This window comes from Equus asinus, chromosome 20 (assembly GCF_041296235.1).
Source record: "Equus asinus isolate D_3611 breed Donkey chromosome 20, EquAss-T2T_v2, whole genome shotgun sequence".
NCBI classification, from domain to species: domain Eukaryota; kingdom Metazoa; phylum Chordata; class Mammalia; order Perissodactyla; family Equidae; genus Equus; species Equus asinus.
In genome coordinates this window covers 15,651,267-15,666,247 of record NC_091809.1, presented here as the reverse complement: position 1 = coordinate 15,666,247, position 14,981 = coordinate 15,651,267, and the positions used below count along the sequence as shown (strand labels likewise).

At 48.5% G+C, this 14,981-nt stretch overlaps 1 protein-coding gene across 2 annotated transcripts in view; it reads left to right on the top strand.

The window, feature by feature from the left end:
- Positions 1-14,981, top strand: part of RFX2 (regulatory factor X2) — a 91,717-nt gene that overhangs the window by 54,959 nt on the left and 21,777 nt on the right. For both annotated transcript variants that reach the window (XM_044753160.2, XM_070491819.1), the window contains exons 4-5: positions 395-474; positions 1,934-2,195. In XM_044753160.2, coding sequence (XP_044609095.1) covers positions 395-474; positions 1,934-2,195 — 342 coding nt within the window. The remainder of the gene's footprint in view (positions 1-394; positions 475-1,933; positions 2,196-14,981) is intronic.

Below are 14,981 nucleotides of genomic sequence, written 5' to 3'. Positions count from 1 at the left end.
CTCCGGCTGCCACTGTCCAGTAGGACCAGCCCTTCTGCGCAGTGGCTGGCGGGCCACAGGGACCCTCCCAGCTCTGCTCCGAGCTGTCCACTGGGCCCCTCCCCCTATAGAATAGGGGCCACCGACCTCGCTTCCGCGGGCCCTGCGGGAACAATGAGCCACAGTCACAGAAAGTGCAGCAAAGCTCCGTGCCTCAGTGCCGTTTCCACCCCGTGCGGCCTTTACGTGACCCCCCTCCCAGCTTCTTTCTAGAAGTGCCACTGTGGGTGGGAACACTATAGTGTGGAAGTAAATGTTCCTGAAAGGCAATAGAAGGGATTTGCAGCTTGAATGTCTGGAAATCACCACCCAGGAGACTAGCGCGTGTCAGACGGCGTATGTGATGTCGTTGCAGGTCCAGGCTGTGCAGCATGTGTACCCCCCGCAGGTGCAGTATGTGGAAGGGGGCGACGCCGTCTACGCCAACGGAGCCTTGTACGTGGCCTTCCTCTCCCCTGGGACGGGGTCCCCGCAGAGACCCAGAGGCCACATCCAGAACCTTCTTTCACGACCCTCCCACCCTTGTCCTCGGGGATGTGTTTGCCCAAACTCCTCTCCGTTGTCCCCTGGGTGATATGTTTGAACTGTCACAACAGCATTAGGACATCACGGCCCTGGGAGGTTTCAGAAGTCACAGATGTTTGTAGTTTTCTGTCTAGAAAAGGCAATCTTAAAAAAAAAAAAACCAACTAATCCAACTTGTAAATCTAAAGAGTTGGCCTTCACAGTCTGGAAGCTATCTCCATCTCTGCTTTCCCATCCGGGCCTGTTGGCCTCTGGCTTTTGATGATGTTGGGAAAACTTGATTTGCCATTTGTCGAGGACTTCTAGAGTTTTCTGCTTTCAAGTGCTGCGATGCTTGGGGCCGAAAACGGTGCATTTCCCATAAAGCTCATGTGCTCAAGACACGAGTCCTTCGCTGGCTTAGTCGCGTTCTGTTCTGGCGACTCCCCTTCCGGAGCTCAGGGTCTCGAGTGAGGGTTTGCTTGTGCTGAGAGGGGTGGATCCTGGAGCTGCGTGGGTTTCCATGGCGCAGCACTGAACAGTGCATGCACACACACACACAAATGTGTGTGTAAAACAGTGAAATTTGAGCAAGGTCTGTAGGCCGCACCAGCGTCAACTTCAGGGTTTCATTGTGCTACAGTTACATGGGGTGTCAGCCTGGGGGACAGGACACCGCCCTGCCACTCAGAGGGCCTTCCCGAAGCACACGTCACTAACCTGCAGCCACCACCGAGGGAAAACTGTCACTCATCACCTTTTACCGTGGCGCATGTTACTTGAGTGGAACTTAATTTCAGTCCCCACACCCATGATTAATTATTTGGCCCAGGTGTCTAAGTAATATCAGACAATCCCTTGGGTCACTTAGAAATCCTTTTAATGGTGCACTTCCTCTTTTTTAAACTTTTTGTCTTGAAAGAATCATGGACTCACAGGAAGCCGCAGAATTGGTCCACAGAGTTCCGTGTGCCCTTCACCCTGGGTCCCCCCGGGACATCTTCCATGACTGGAGGACAATAGCCCCACCAGGAGGTTGACACTGGGGCGGTACTCTTAACTAGCCTCTGGGCCTTGCTCGGTTTCACCAGTCCTTACACACATTCGTGAGCACGTCTGTGCGTGTGCACGTGCGTACAGTTCTCTGCAGTGTTATCCCGTGTATCCATTTCGTGTGACCACAGGAAGATGCAGGGCTGTTCCAGCCCCACGGAGGGGCTCCCTCACGTGACCCCGTTGTGCACTTAGGATGTTTCGCTGCTCAGTTTCTGACGAGTCATCGTGTGATCCTGGACTTTGCGTTGCCGGGTCTCCTGGGGCTCCAGCCTTTCCTGAAGTTTTGCTGGATCCCGTCGAGACTCAGAGGAGGGCCCTTCTCTCTTTCTGACAGACGGACGGCCTATGCCTACAACCCCGAGCCTCAGATGTACGCCCCCAGCAGTGCCGCCTCTTACTTCGAGGCCCCGGGCGGCGCCCAGGTGACTGTGGCAGGCTCCTCCCCGACAGCGGTCCCCTCCCACAGCATGGTGGGCATCGCCATGGATGTCGGGGGGAGCCCCATCGTCTCCAGCGCAGGAGCCTATCTCATCCACGGGGGCATGGACAGCACAAGACACTCTCTGGCCCACACTTCCCGCTCATCGCCAGCTACGGTATGTACGAGGCGCCCGGGGGCGGCAGGTTAACCCTGAGTAGACTCAGCAGCAGGAGGGCTGGTGAGTAGCAGGCAGCCTGGAGCACTGGAGTGGGAGCCCTGCCAGCCTCAGATGGACCGTGTGACCCCTGGCAAGCCTCCCCCTCTTTGACCCTCAGTTCCTCTGTTGGTAAAGAGAGCGAGGAAATTGGCCATCAGGGGCTGTTGTGAACATTGCATATGAGTAAAGCATCTCAGTGCAGGGAGCTGCTGCTGGTGGTGTCACGGTTCCCGTCATCAGTATTATCAGCCTCTTAGAGCCAGGAAGACATGGCTGTCATCCACACGAAGACTGGGCTGAACTAACAAGAGGGGACTTCCCTTAAGAGCGACACCACGTTGTTCCTGCCGTGCTCCTGTCCAAAGCAATGACGTACCTGCTCTCAATACTCTGTTTTCCATGCTGCCTTTTCTTTTTTAAATTAACACAGAGTAAAATCGACTGCTTTTTGGTGTATAGGCCCACGAGTCTTGACACACATACAGATTCCTGTAACTATCGCAGAATGGTTGCGTCACCCCAAAACTCCCTCACGGTATCTCTTTGTGGTAGCCACCTTCCCTCACCTATGACCCTGGCAACCACTGATCCACTCTCCGTCACTGTAGTTGGGTCTTTGCAGGAACGTCCTATCAATGGAGTCATGCAGTGGTTACCTTTGAGACCAGCGGCCTCATTCAATATGGCGCCTCTGAGATCCACTCAAGCTGTTGCGTGAATCAGTGCTTCCTTCTTGTTACTGACCAGCGTCCCGTTAGACTACAGCCTGTGGGTCCTTTCACCAGTTGAGGGCCATTTGGGTGGATCCCAGTTTGGGGCGATTACGAATAAAGCAGTATAAGGACTCACGTGCAGGTTTTTGTATGGACACGTGTCTTTCTTTCTTCTGGGTAAATACTGCCGAGCAGATTGCTGGCTCACACGGTAAGTGGATTTTCACTTTCTCAGAAATCACCAGTTTCCCTGAGTGGTCGTACCATTTTGTGTTACCCCCAGCGATGTATGAGTTCCTCCTGTTCCGCCTCGTCGTCAGCACTTGGTGTTGTCAGCATCTTTCATGTTAGCCATTCGAGCAGGTGTGGAGTGGTATCTCATCATGCTGGTAATTTGTGTTTTCTTGATGATGGTAAGCAGCTTTTCCTGTGCTCGTGTGCCTTTCGTAGATGCTCTTTGGTGGCGTGTCGGTTCAAGTCATGTGTTTCTTAACTGGGTTGTTTGTTTTCTTATTGGTGAGTTTTGAGACTTTATAGATTCTGGATACAAGTCCCCTGTCAGGTATGTGATTTGCACTTATTTTTCTCCCAATCTTAAGAGTGTCTTTTCATTCTTTTAAGAGTGTCTTTCGCAGAGAAAATTTTTTTTTCTGATCATTTTGATCAAATCCAATTTGTGAATTTTTCTTTTTTGAAAAGATCGTACTTTTGATGTCATTTCTGAGAACTCTGTGCCAATTCCCAGGTCGTGAAGATTTTCTCCTGTGCGTCCTTTGAAAAGTTTTCTAGCTTTACATTTTATGTTTAGGTCTGCTTCATTTTGCGTTAACTTTTGTATGAGATGTAAGGCTTAGGTCGAGGTTTATTTTTATGCTTGTGAAACACCCAGTTGTTCCAGCATCATTTGTTCAAAAGACTCTCCTTTCTCTGTCAGTTTGCTTTTGCACTTTTGTAAAAGACCACTTGGCCCTTTGTGTGGGGGTCTATTCCAGGACTTTCTGTTTTGTCCCCTTGATCAATACCACACTGTCTTAATTACTACAGCTTTATGGTGAATCTTAAAATCGGGTAGAGTGGTTCCTCTCACTTTACTCTTCTCCAGTAGTGTGTTGCCATTTATATAAATTTACAATTCTCTATATAAACTTTAGGTCAGTTTATCTATATCTACAAAAAAATTCCTACTCAGATTTTGATGAAACAGCATTAAACCTGTAGATCAATTTGGGGAGAATTGATATCTTTACTCCATGAGCCTTCCAATCCATGAACATGGTAAGTTTTCTCCATTTATTTAGATCTTTTTTGATCTCTTTCACCAGCACTTTGTAACTTTTAACATGCCGATTCTGTGCTTCTTTTGTTAGATTTATACCTAAGTATTTCAAGCTCTTGGAAATGGTGCTGACTGATTTTTACTCTCGGTTTCCAGCTGTTCATTGCTAGTATGTGAAAATACAGTTGATTTTTGGCTGTTGACCTTGCCTCCTGCAACCTTGTGGGACTCACTTTTTAATTCTAAGAGTTTTTTGCCGTCTGCCAATAGGAACAGTTTCATTTCTTCCTTTCCATTCTGGGTGACCTTTATTTCCTTTTCTTGACTGTTCGTGCTGGCTCGGACCTCCAGGATGATGCCAAATAGAAGTGGGAATGGACATCCTTGCCTTGTTCCCAGTCCTTCCCCACGAAGTGTGACGTTTGCTGTAGGTTTTTCACAAATGCCCTTTTTCAGGTGGGAGAAGTTCCCCTCCATTCCTAGTTTCCTGAGAGTCTTTATCATAAGTGGCTGTTGAATTTTGTCAAATGCTTTCTCTTTGTTGATAGGATTGTGTTTTTCCTCCTTTGGACAGTTAATGTGATGGATTACTTTGCTTGATGGTCAATTAGAAAATAACTTCCTGCTTTTGTGTGGGCCTAATCTGAAGTAGAAGGTGATGTTCTGGCCTCATCCCTGTCCTTTTGGTCCCGATGTGTTTCGGGATCACCCTGACATCAGAGAAGCCCCCCCGAGTCTTGCTGTCCCCTCTCTTTCTGTATCCAGAGTGCTCTCCAGGACCCGGCCCTGAGGACGGGAGAAGTCACTTGCTTTCTAGGGGCCGGGCCGTGTGGGGCAGAGCCTGCTGCTCCGTCCAGGGGCGCCAGCTTGTACCTCAGCCACCTCCCTCAGTCCCTTCACTGCCATAGCACGCCAGGGCCTGGCGGCCGTGGGGAACCAGACCTGCTTCTTCCTCAGAGGACTGGCTGCTGGGACCTAAGTCTAGAGCCATTAATGATCAGGAAGCATTCCTCACAGACTGTATTAACTTTCACGCATATGCAGGCTCAATTTTAGCAAACTACATCATTTTATAATATAGTCATGTGCCGCATAACGACGTTTCGGTCAACGATGGACCGTGGATACAACAGTGGTCCCGTAAGATGAGTACCATACGGCCTAGGTGTGGAGTAGGCTATGCCAGCTATGTTTGCATAGAGAACACTCTATAATGTTCACACAACGGTGAAATCCCCTAATGACACCTTTCTCAGAACGTGTCCCCGTCATTAAGCGATACATGACTGTGGTAGAATATTCCAGGCTCGCAAGTCACAGGTTTACTGAGAAATGGCAGTGTTCTCTGTGGTCCGCACCACCTTGTTGCCAGCCAACGCAGCTCAGACCCCGGCTACTGTGGTTTGTTCCAGTTGCTTTAGAAGAACCGAGTTTTTAAATCGATTGGAAATCCATGAATGGGCTGTGTGTTGAGCAAACCCATGAGAGCCGCCGGGGGGCGCTCGTTGCTCGTCGCAGACGGGAATCCGAGCCCCGCCTGCTCTGTTGTTTATTGGCTCGTTTTCCGGGTGGGAACATCCCTGAGGGAGCGGCAGAGATCGAGGGACGTTCCAGGAGAAAAGAAGCGGAACAGCCCTGAGATGCAACGGAAATAAAACCTGGCTCCTGTGGCCAGCACTGGCCGCCCGTTAGTTTCCTTACATCGGTTTTGTTTCATAGGACTTTAATCCTGAAAACAGCACAAAGAGCAGAGCGAATCGCCACCTGCCCCCAGTGAGTAATTTCATGCTTTCGGTGACAAATTTCCCGAAGTCTTGCTTTCTGGTTAAAATTTCATGATACATCTTCAAAGTGAGTTGTCCAAATGGAGAGTTTTTGATAAAAACCTTTCTGTTGTGCTTTTCTTTTTCACGGCGTGGCGCAGAGAGGCTAAACAGAGAGGTTTGCCCTTGTCACTCCAGCCCAGGTTTTGGCCTTTGGGTTGTTTCCAGGGGAGGTGGGGGGCTCCCGGGGCTGCACGAGGAGGAGAGCCCCCCACCCCAACAGCCGCCCTCAGAGGCCCTCCGTCCCCTGAGGCTCAGGGGCTGCGAGATGCTGTGCCAGCAAACCCACACACAGTGGGGCTGATGGGGACAAATGGCCTGTCCAATTTTTGTAATAAAAATACAGCAATCCAGTCCCTGAGGGGATGTGTTGTTGCGACGTCTCATCAGGGCCTCCAGGTCTGGCCCGATGAAGGAGAAGTTGATCCTCTGGTCGCGTTCCACATGTGAGGAGCATCTCTTTGAATTCTTCGTTTCCCGGGAACCAGAGTCGCGGCTGCCAGGCGGAGGGGCATCTGAGTCTTCAGGTCACGCAGGGACGGGCTGGCGTCTGCCCTGGGGACTCGGCTTAGGCTGCCGGACACCCGTCTGGGAGCACGTGCTACACAGAAACCGGAAGGGCGAGCACGTCACCTTGGGGAGCGTGGCAAACAGACTCAGATCTTTCTCTGGTTGTGCTTGGCTACAGAAAGAAGTTCTGTAAGCTTTGTGGAGCCTGATGTGATCTTCAAATACGCCCGAGAAAACACCATCGATAGTTTCCTCCTCCAAGGGAAGAAAATCCTCGTGTGTTGCATTTTAGAAGCTGGAGTCTCAGCAGACCAGCCCCTTGATCTGGTCCTTTGGGGTTCTTCAAAAATCCTGCAATTGGGGGCCCGCCGGGTGGTGCAGAGATTAAGTGCGCACGTTCTGCTTCGGCGGCCCAGGGTTCGGCGGTTCGGATCCCGGATGCGGACATGGCACCGCTTGGCAAGCCATGCTGTGGCAGGCGTCCCACATAGAAAGTAGAGGAAGATGGGCACGGATGTTACCTCAGGGCCAGTCTTCCTCAGCAAAAAAGAGAAGGATTGGTGATGGATGTTAGTTCAGGGCTAATCTTCCTCACAAAAAAAAAAAAAAAATCCCGCGATCTCATTCCTGATATTGACAGTCACGATATTGGGGGCCCTGGACTGATGGTCAGCTTCTACAGTATACACCCCTGAGACGTGCCCCTTCAAGTCACAGGAATTTCTTTCCTGGTGTTACAGAAACCCACCTATCAAAACCCGGGTGAGCATCTTGCCCTTGGCCACCAGTACACGTGGGTACAGAAAAGCCGAATCTTGAATTTTCTATCCAGCTCGACGACCAGATGGACACGTGGCGGCTCTCAGTGGATGTGTCTGTAAGTGTCCTGTTTCTGCCAGTGATGAGTCAAGGCCAGAGGACTGTGGACCGCCCAGGCTCCCTGTGTGTGGCCTCGCTTCCCACACCTCCATTCTCACGGCGACACTTCCTGGTGGCCCACGGGGCTGGCGCGCCATCTACGCAGTGTCACAGCTCACGACGGATGTCACCCACAAAACATGTCTTTGTAGCCTGTGTTTTCAGGGAAGACACAGAATATCTTGACTGTGCTGTGACCTCACGTCAGCCGTGCGTTTGCTAGAAGCTTCCTTACCGTCTGCACGTCACAGCTTGTGTCCAACTTTCAGAGCAAAAATTTCACCAGCAAACACACATCGTTTGATAAAGGAATCTTGCCAATGGCACATCTGTTTTTTCTCTGACCAAAATATTTATCGTCATTTTTTCTTTAACTTAACAGACTTCCTTTTTTTAGCAAAGTTTTAGGTTTCCGGAAAAATTGAGCAGAGCAGAGTTCTCATAACCCCCTCATCTCCCTACAGAACAGTTTCTTTTATCATTAACATCTCACACAAGTTGGTGCATATCTTACAGTCAGCGAGCCAACACTGACACATTTTTATTATTAACTGACGCCCACAGTGGTACATCTGGTGGGTTTCGACAGACCTTTGATGATAGCGCCATTTTTGAAGCTGGTTTTGTAAGTTTCCTGGCAAAGCTGGGAGCAATGCCTGTGTTTGCTCAGGAGCGCCACTTTGAAAGATCCATCTCAAGTTTTAGTCCCTGTTCTGCCTTTAGTGACAAAATTAAAGAATGTCATCTTGGAAAGCGCTCTTTTGCACTCATTCTGAAAAGTCTCAATTAACTGACCAAAGATGTCATCGTTCCTGTGTAGAGAACACAGACCCACTTAAAAACGTCATCCTCTTTCGCTATTCACCCGCGCCTCGTTTTCCTGATATTTTTTATGGCTGTGCATGGAAAATGTGCATAGCGTGGGACCCTGGACTGGATCCTGGTCCATAAAAAGGACGTTAGTGGGGCGATCAGTCAGCTTCTAATAAGGTCTTGTGATCGCTTAACAGTGTTGACTGGGGCTTCATTTCCAGGTCTTGCTCCCTATACTGAGGTCCTGGAAGATGGTGACGCTTGGGGAGGCCAGCTGAAGGCGATGTGGAAATTCTTTGGCCATTTTTGCAACTTTTTTGTAAGTCTGACATTCTTTCCAAATGAATCGTTAAAAATGTTTTTAAATGAATGAATTAAGGAGCCTATAGAACTATGCTGTTTAAAGTTCTATAATCTACAAGAAGAACTGTTAAAAAGGATCACCGACAAATAGATCGCCTCTGTGAAGGAGAAAGGACAAGAAAAGAGGAAGATTTGCTTTTTAAAACAATATTTTTTTCTTCTATTTGAATTTTTTAACCACATGCATGCATTACCTTATGATTTTTTATCGAGGTAAAATTCACAGAACAAAATTAACCATTTTAATGTGTGTAATTCAATGTATTTCATACATTCACAGCACTGTGCAACGGTCACGTGATTTTAAAAATCAGCTTGGTGATAAGTATAACACATCCGTGCAGTGTAATTCTGTGCGTGGTTTATGGTTACTTTCTAGAATTATGGAGCGGGTGGTGCCTGCAGCCTCCAGCCGGCTGCCCGTTTCTGTCAACGAAGTTTGACCGGCCCGCATCCTCGCCCCTTCGTTCCTGTGTCCTCTGTGGCTGCTTTCTAACTACAAGACCAGTGGCGACGGAGACCTCCTGTGGTCCCAAATATTTACCCTCGGGCGTTTTACACAAAAAGTTTGCCAGCTCCTGATCGATAAGCACTGGGTCAGAAAGATGGAGTCATGAACGCAAGCAGCAGAACTGAATCTATGATACGACCCCAGTGAGGAAACATAATTAAAGCCAGTGTGAATGGGATGAAATGCGACTGAAAGATACACCGGGCGGGCCGAGTCAAGGTCCTCCCCCAGCGGGAGTCGGTGGAGGCAGGGCTGCGATGCGGAGGGACCAGCAAGGTGCCCGGGGCTCCAAATTTAAGGAGGTGCTCACCTCCAGGTGCCGACCCTGCCAGGCACGACCTTGAAAATGAGTGCCTCCTTACATTTGGTGCCCTTGGCGCTCCTTGGCCCCAGCTCCGTACAGCAAGCCTGTATAATATTACTCACATAATTTGAAAATGTTTAATTAGCAAAATAAAAATGGACAGATTCAAAATGCCCCATTTCCCCAAGCCAGCCTCCCTGTCTCCTGAGCCCGCGAGCCCCGTGGGCTCCCCTCTCCCCACCTGGCCCCTTAACTGCGGGCTGGGCCTCTCTTCCAGCATCCTAATTCTATGATTTATATCCATGCCTTCAAAATGCCAGTCATGCCGATTTCCTTCTCTTAAAATACTCTGCATTTCCTTTTAAAGATCCAAAAGGGTTGCTCCTAAAACATTTACAACCTTAATTTCCTCCTATAGTCACGTGACTAAGTTCTGTCTTAGGATGGAGGGTTAACCACAGCAGGTTTCCGTTCTTGTCCCCAGTTCCCCCTGGGGTTTTCCAGGGAACATCCCCTCCCCTCCACACTTCTAGCCCCAAGAAGCACGTCACATATCAGATTATGGCAGACCCAGCCTGGAGATGCAGATGTCACTTAAGACACTGGTCACTGCTGGCCCATCGCAGGGGCCACCCCTGTCTGGCGGGTCCTGTTAATGAGGTTATTATGTTATAAATGGAATGGCCATTTGGGCACACGCTAATGAACTCAGAGGAGAAGTAACTTCCACCCTCCCTTAGGGGGCAAGATTACAGTCCTGAAGTCAAGTAAAATCTTGCTAGGATTATATGAAAGAAAAAGAATTTTTTAAATTCCTTTTACATTTTTTAAATAACTGGCTAATTTTAATATACTTGGGAGCTATTAAAACTTATCTGCTATTTGCTGTTACTGTTAGGTTCTTGAGACACGGTATCTTCGATCTCAAGTCTTCACTGGAGTCCTTAACGCATAATAATATGTGTCTCTTCCCTCGGCATCTGTTAATAATTCCTGTAGCAGAAATAAATGATATTAAATGGCCAATAAAAAGGAGTACGTGCTGCATTGCACTGAATCAAAAGTAAAGCTCCTGATAAGTCAAGAAAGAGATGCACAAACGTATACATAATACCAAGATGTGATGGAAACTTCCAGAAGATAGAAAAACGGAATGGATTTTGGGAAAGCGCCCTGGGGTGGGGATGGGGCACCTCTATGTCCATCCTTGGCTCTTCCTTACTGTTTGACACAGGGCCTGCGCATGTAGCACTTCGATAAAATTTTTAAAATAACAAAAACTTAAACTCCAGTCCGATGTCAGATTAGTTTGCATTTTAAGCTCATTTAAAGATTAAACAGCAAGCTTTCCAGGCCCCTAGGGGACTGATTACGGCGTTTGTGCCTGTACGGTGAGAATGGCGCGGGCAGGTCTGAAAGGAGGGCTGGGACTCCAAGGCCCGCACCCCGCCCACCCCCCCACCCGCCGCGACCTCAAGTTCAAGTGCAAGATGCTCCTTTCCCAGGAGTCTGGACGCGCCCTCTGCCGGACGCCGCGCGCACCGCGCCTTCGGTCCTGACCGCGCGTCCAGCTCTCCGCGCGGCCTCTGCGGGGCTGGTGGCTTTTCCTCCATCGCCTTTTAAAGTTTCCCCCACATTTCGATTTTAAAACACAATGAACACCTTGGGAGGTTCCACCGTGCACTAAATTCATTTTCTCTATCAGTGGGCTCGCTCAGACCCTATTTAATGGCTATGGGGTTTTGAGTATCGTCTAGGGCAGTGAATCTGCATTTGTGTTCTTTCCCCCAATACTCATAACGCCACCACTTTTAGCCTAAGTCAGTCTTCAGTGTGCCCGGCACACCTCTGGGGGTCCCCAGGACTCTTTCAGGGGCTCCACGGGGTCAAAGCTGTGTTCATCCTAATCCTAAATCATTAGTTGCACTTTCCCCCTGGGCAATGGGGTCCTGATGGTTAGAGCGGAGGGCGCTGGCCGGGCAGAGCTCGGACGCTCCCAGACGTCCCCGTGTCCCCCACCTGCATGCTCGCGGGAAGAAAGGAAGGAGAAATAGCGGACACCAGTTCCACTCAAGATTGTCCTCGATGAAGCAGCAAAAAATATTAATTTTGTTAACTCTCAGTCCTTCAGCGCACGTCTTTTTAATATTCCGTGTGACAAAAGGCTCTTCTGTTGCCTGTCACAGTATGACGGCCGTCTCGAGGAAAAGCTGTGCAAATCGGCCGTGAGCACAGCTAGCCACGCTTTTCACAAAACACCATTCTTTCTTGAAAGAATAACAGACAAATTGTGATTCTTCAGACTCGGATATGCGGCAGCTATTTTCTCAGAAATGAATGTGTGAGCCTGAAGTGTTCAGGAAAACAACGACAGATTTTGTTTCCAACACATTTGCAATGAGAAAAAAATAGAATTTTGGAAGGCTGGTGTCTTTCCAATGAGGCTGGTAGCGACAGGAACAAACGTGATTTTTCATAGCTGTATAATGAAGCATGTCAACATTTGGAAGCGCTGCAAACTCAGTGAGTCAGTATTTTCCAGGTGACCAGCGCTCGGTGTTACAAACCGTGCACGTGGGTAAAGATCCATTCGAACTGCGAGAGAGACCAATGGATTTTTCAATTAATTATATTTTTTATTGACGTAAAATTCACATAACATAAAAGTTACCATTTTAACCACTCGAAAGTGTAGAATTCAATGGTATTTAGAACATTCACAATGTTGTGCAACCATTGCCCTATCTAGGTCCAGAACATTCCATCACCCCGAAAGGAAACCCTGTTCCACTTAGCAGTCACCCCCATTCCCTCCTCCTCCAGCCTCTGGTAACTAGTCTGCTCTCTGTCTGTGGATCGGCCTGTTCTGGACGTTTCCCGTCCATGGGGTCACACGCCACGTGTCCTTCTGTGTCTGCTTCTCTCCCTGAGCGTCGTGTGTGCAGGTCCGTCCATGTGCAGCCATGTCAGGGCCTCGCTCCTTTTCATGGATGAATAATATTCCACTGTATGGATGGACAGCATTTTATTCATCCATTTATCTGTGATTGACATGGGAATTCTTCAGTCTTTTTGCCATTATGATTCATGCTGCTGTGAACATTTGTGTACAGGTTTTCGTGTGAACACCTGTTTTCGATGATCTCTGGTATTTACTCAGGAGTGGAGTTAGTGTCACATGGTTTAACTGGGTTTACGTTTAACTTTTTGAGGAACTGCCAACCTGTTTCCAATGGTGGCTGCTCCATTTGACTTTCCCCAACAATGTCAGAGGGTTCCAGTTTCTCCACATCCTTGCCAACATTTATTTTTTTTCTTTTTTTATAGCCGTCCTAATGGGTGTGAAGTGGTGTCTCATTGTGGTTCTGGTTTGTATTTCCTTTATGACTAATGACGTTGAGTGTCTTTTCATGTGCTTCTTGGAGACAAGGCTATTCAAATCCTTTGCCCGTTTTTTAATTGGGTCCTTTGTCATTTTGTTGTTGAGTTGCGAGAGCTCTTTATATATTCTGGATACAAGACCCTCATCAGATATATGATTTGCAAATGTGTTCGCCCATTCTGTGCATTGTCTTTTCACTCTCTGGATAGTGTCCTTTGATGCACAAAGTTTCTAATTTTGATGAGGTCCAATTTATCTTTTAAAAAAATTTTATCTTTTATTTTGTTGTTTGTGCTTTTGGTGTCATATCTAAGAATCCATGGCCAAATCTGAGGTCACGAAAATATCCTTGTTTTCCATGATTACCTCATTTTTTCCTCTAAGAGTTTTATAGTTTTGGCTCTTACATTTAGTTCTTTGATCCGTTTTGAGTTGACTTTTGTATATGGTGTGAGGCAGGGGTCCAGCTTCATTCCTTTGCATGTGGCTATCCAGTTGTCCCACATCACTGGCTGAAAATTTTATTCTTTCTCCATTGAATGGCCTTGACACCCTTGTCAGAAATCAGTTGGCCGTGGATGTCTGGGATTGTTTCTGGACTCTCAGTTCTGCTCCGTTGGTCTGCATACATCTCTATGTGCATCCTTATCCCACCCGGTACTGGGCTGTTACAGTCACTGTAACTTTGTAGTGAGTTTTGAAATCGGGGAGTGTGAGTCTTGCAACTTCGTTCTTCTTTTTCAAGATCGTTTGGGCTATTGGGGGTCCCTTGCAATGCCGTATGAGTTTTAGAATCAACTTGTCCAGTTCTGAAAAAGCCCTTGGAAGCTTAATAGAGAACTTTGATGGGGATGGCACTGGGTCTGTCGATCGGTTTGGAGAGTGTTGCCGCCTGAGCCATATTAAGTTCTCCCATCCATGAACGTGGGATGTCTTTCCATTTGTTTGGTCTTTCATTTCTTTCCACAGTGTTTTATGGTTTTCAGTGTACGAGTATTCCACCTCCTAGGAATTTTCTTCTCTTTGATGCTATTGTCGATGGGATTGTTTGCTTAATTTCATTTTCACACTGTTCATTGTTTCAAAATATAACTGATTTTTATATGTTGATCTCGTATCCCGCAACTTCGGTGAATTCGTCTATGAGCCCTAATAGATTTTTTGGGGGATCCTTTGGGATCATGTACTTTGCAAATACAGATGGTTTTCCGTCTTCCTTTCCACTGTGCATGCCTTTTATTTCTTACCATTGCCTAATTGCCCCAGCTGGAACGTCCAGTTCAGTGTTGAATGGAAGTGGCGAGAGTGGGCAAACACGAGGGTGGTGGAAAGAGGTGCCGGGGAAGCTGTACGCTCCGCTCCTGACCTCAGCTCCAGGAACCCAGTGCAGCTGCACTTTCTGAAATACGCGTTCGACCTGCTTTTCGCAGAAGCATCACTGAAGTCTTTGCCTTCCTGGGTGTTTGAGGAGAGAGAGCCTATGCTCTAGGTTCACTCCCTTCCATCGCGGTCCTCTGCCTGTCACGATGTGCTGCGGCAGAGCCTAAATGTCCGTTTTCCGTGTACAAGTTGAGGTCCAATGCGACATGTACAAATGTGGTGGCGGCCAAGCACAGTGGGTGTTTCTCCCTTTGCATAGACCTGCTGCGTCCCTCAGCTCCTCGCCTCCATGTGGTCCTTAGAGCTCAACTCAGAAGCCCGTTCCCCCGGGAAGGCCTCTGTGTGGGCTCCACATGACTGTCCCCTCTGACTCCATTCTCATCTCCCTATAACCCTCTTTGCGCGGCTCACGCTTCATAAACACTCAGGAGTTTATCTCTGTGACGTGTCCAGTGGCCCCAGGGTCCTAAACCTCCTGATGGCAAGGCCAGGGCCTCTGGCCTCCTTGGTATTTTCCCGAAGCCTCCAGCTGGGAGACCCTGGGCTTTGCGACAGGACAGGCTGGCCAGAGAGTCAGTGCCACCGACTGTCCATGGAGTCTGTCGGTCATCTGACTCTCCCGAGCGACAAATGACAGGTCTGGGGAGCAGCAGGCGAGGATGGTTCTGGCTTTGTTTCCCCTCGACCTCATGCAGCAACTGAGTGTGGGCGCTGCCCACGTGCACACGCAGATGTTTGTTCCAATTCAGTG